This window comes from Penaeus monodon, chromosome 29 (assembly GCF_015228065.2).
Source record: "Penaeus monodon isolate SGIC_2016 chromosome 29, NSTDA_Pmon_1, whole genome shotgun sequence".
In the NCBI taxonomy this organism is placed as follows: Eukaryota; Metazoa; Arthropoda; class Malacostraca; order Decapoda; family Penaeidae; genus Penaeus; species Penaeus monodon.
The window spans coordinates 29,926,470-29,926,817 of NC_051414.1; the positions used below are offsets into that span (position 1 = coordinate 29,926,470).

General features: G+C 46.8%; 1 protein-coding gene across 1 annotated transcript in view; it reads left to right on the forward strand.

Moving 5' to 3' along the window:
• LOC119591834 (ninein-like) overlaps positions 1 to 348 on the forward strand; it is a 5,305-nt gene that overhangs the window by 3,029 nt on the left and 1,928 nt on the right. Inside the window, exon 3 of the mRNA XM_037940579.1 lies at positions 92 to 213. Coding sequence (XP_037796507.1) covers positions 92 to 213 — 122 coding nt within the window. The remainder of the gene's footprint in view (positions 1 to 91; positions 214 to 348) is intronic.

The following is a 348-nucleotide window of genomic DNA, read 5'->3' on the forward strand; positions in this document are numbered from 1 at the left end:
TTATGAATTATTTCCTCTAACATTAGATATGCAGTAGTTGAAAAAAAATGAATAATAAGTGCTATTGTTGCCCCTCTCCACGTGACAAAAGGAAGTCCAAGGCGACGAGCAGTTAAGCGAAGGCGCATCAATGAAGTCAAAAATCTCTTTGCTGGAGAGTAAGATGCAGGCTCTCACCTCGGCTCTGGCACTGGGAAAGAAGAGAATGGAGGGATGAGAAAGAAGCGAATTGCAGAGAGAATAAGCGTGATGAGCGAAGAGTGGAGACGATGAATGCGGAGCGCTGAAGATAGCGCTGTTGACGAGTTGGAGAGGTGAAGGAGGGTTGGAACTGGGTGCGGTGTGTGG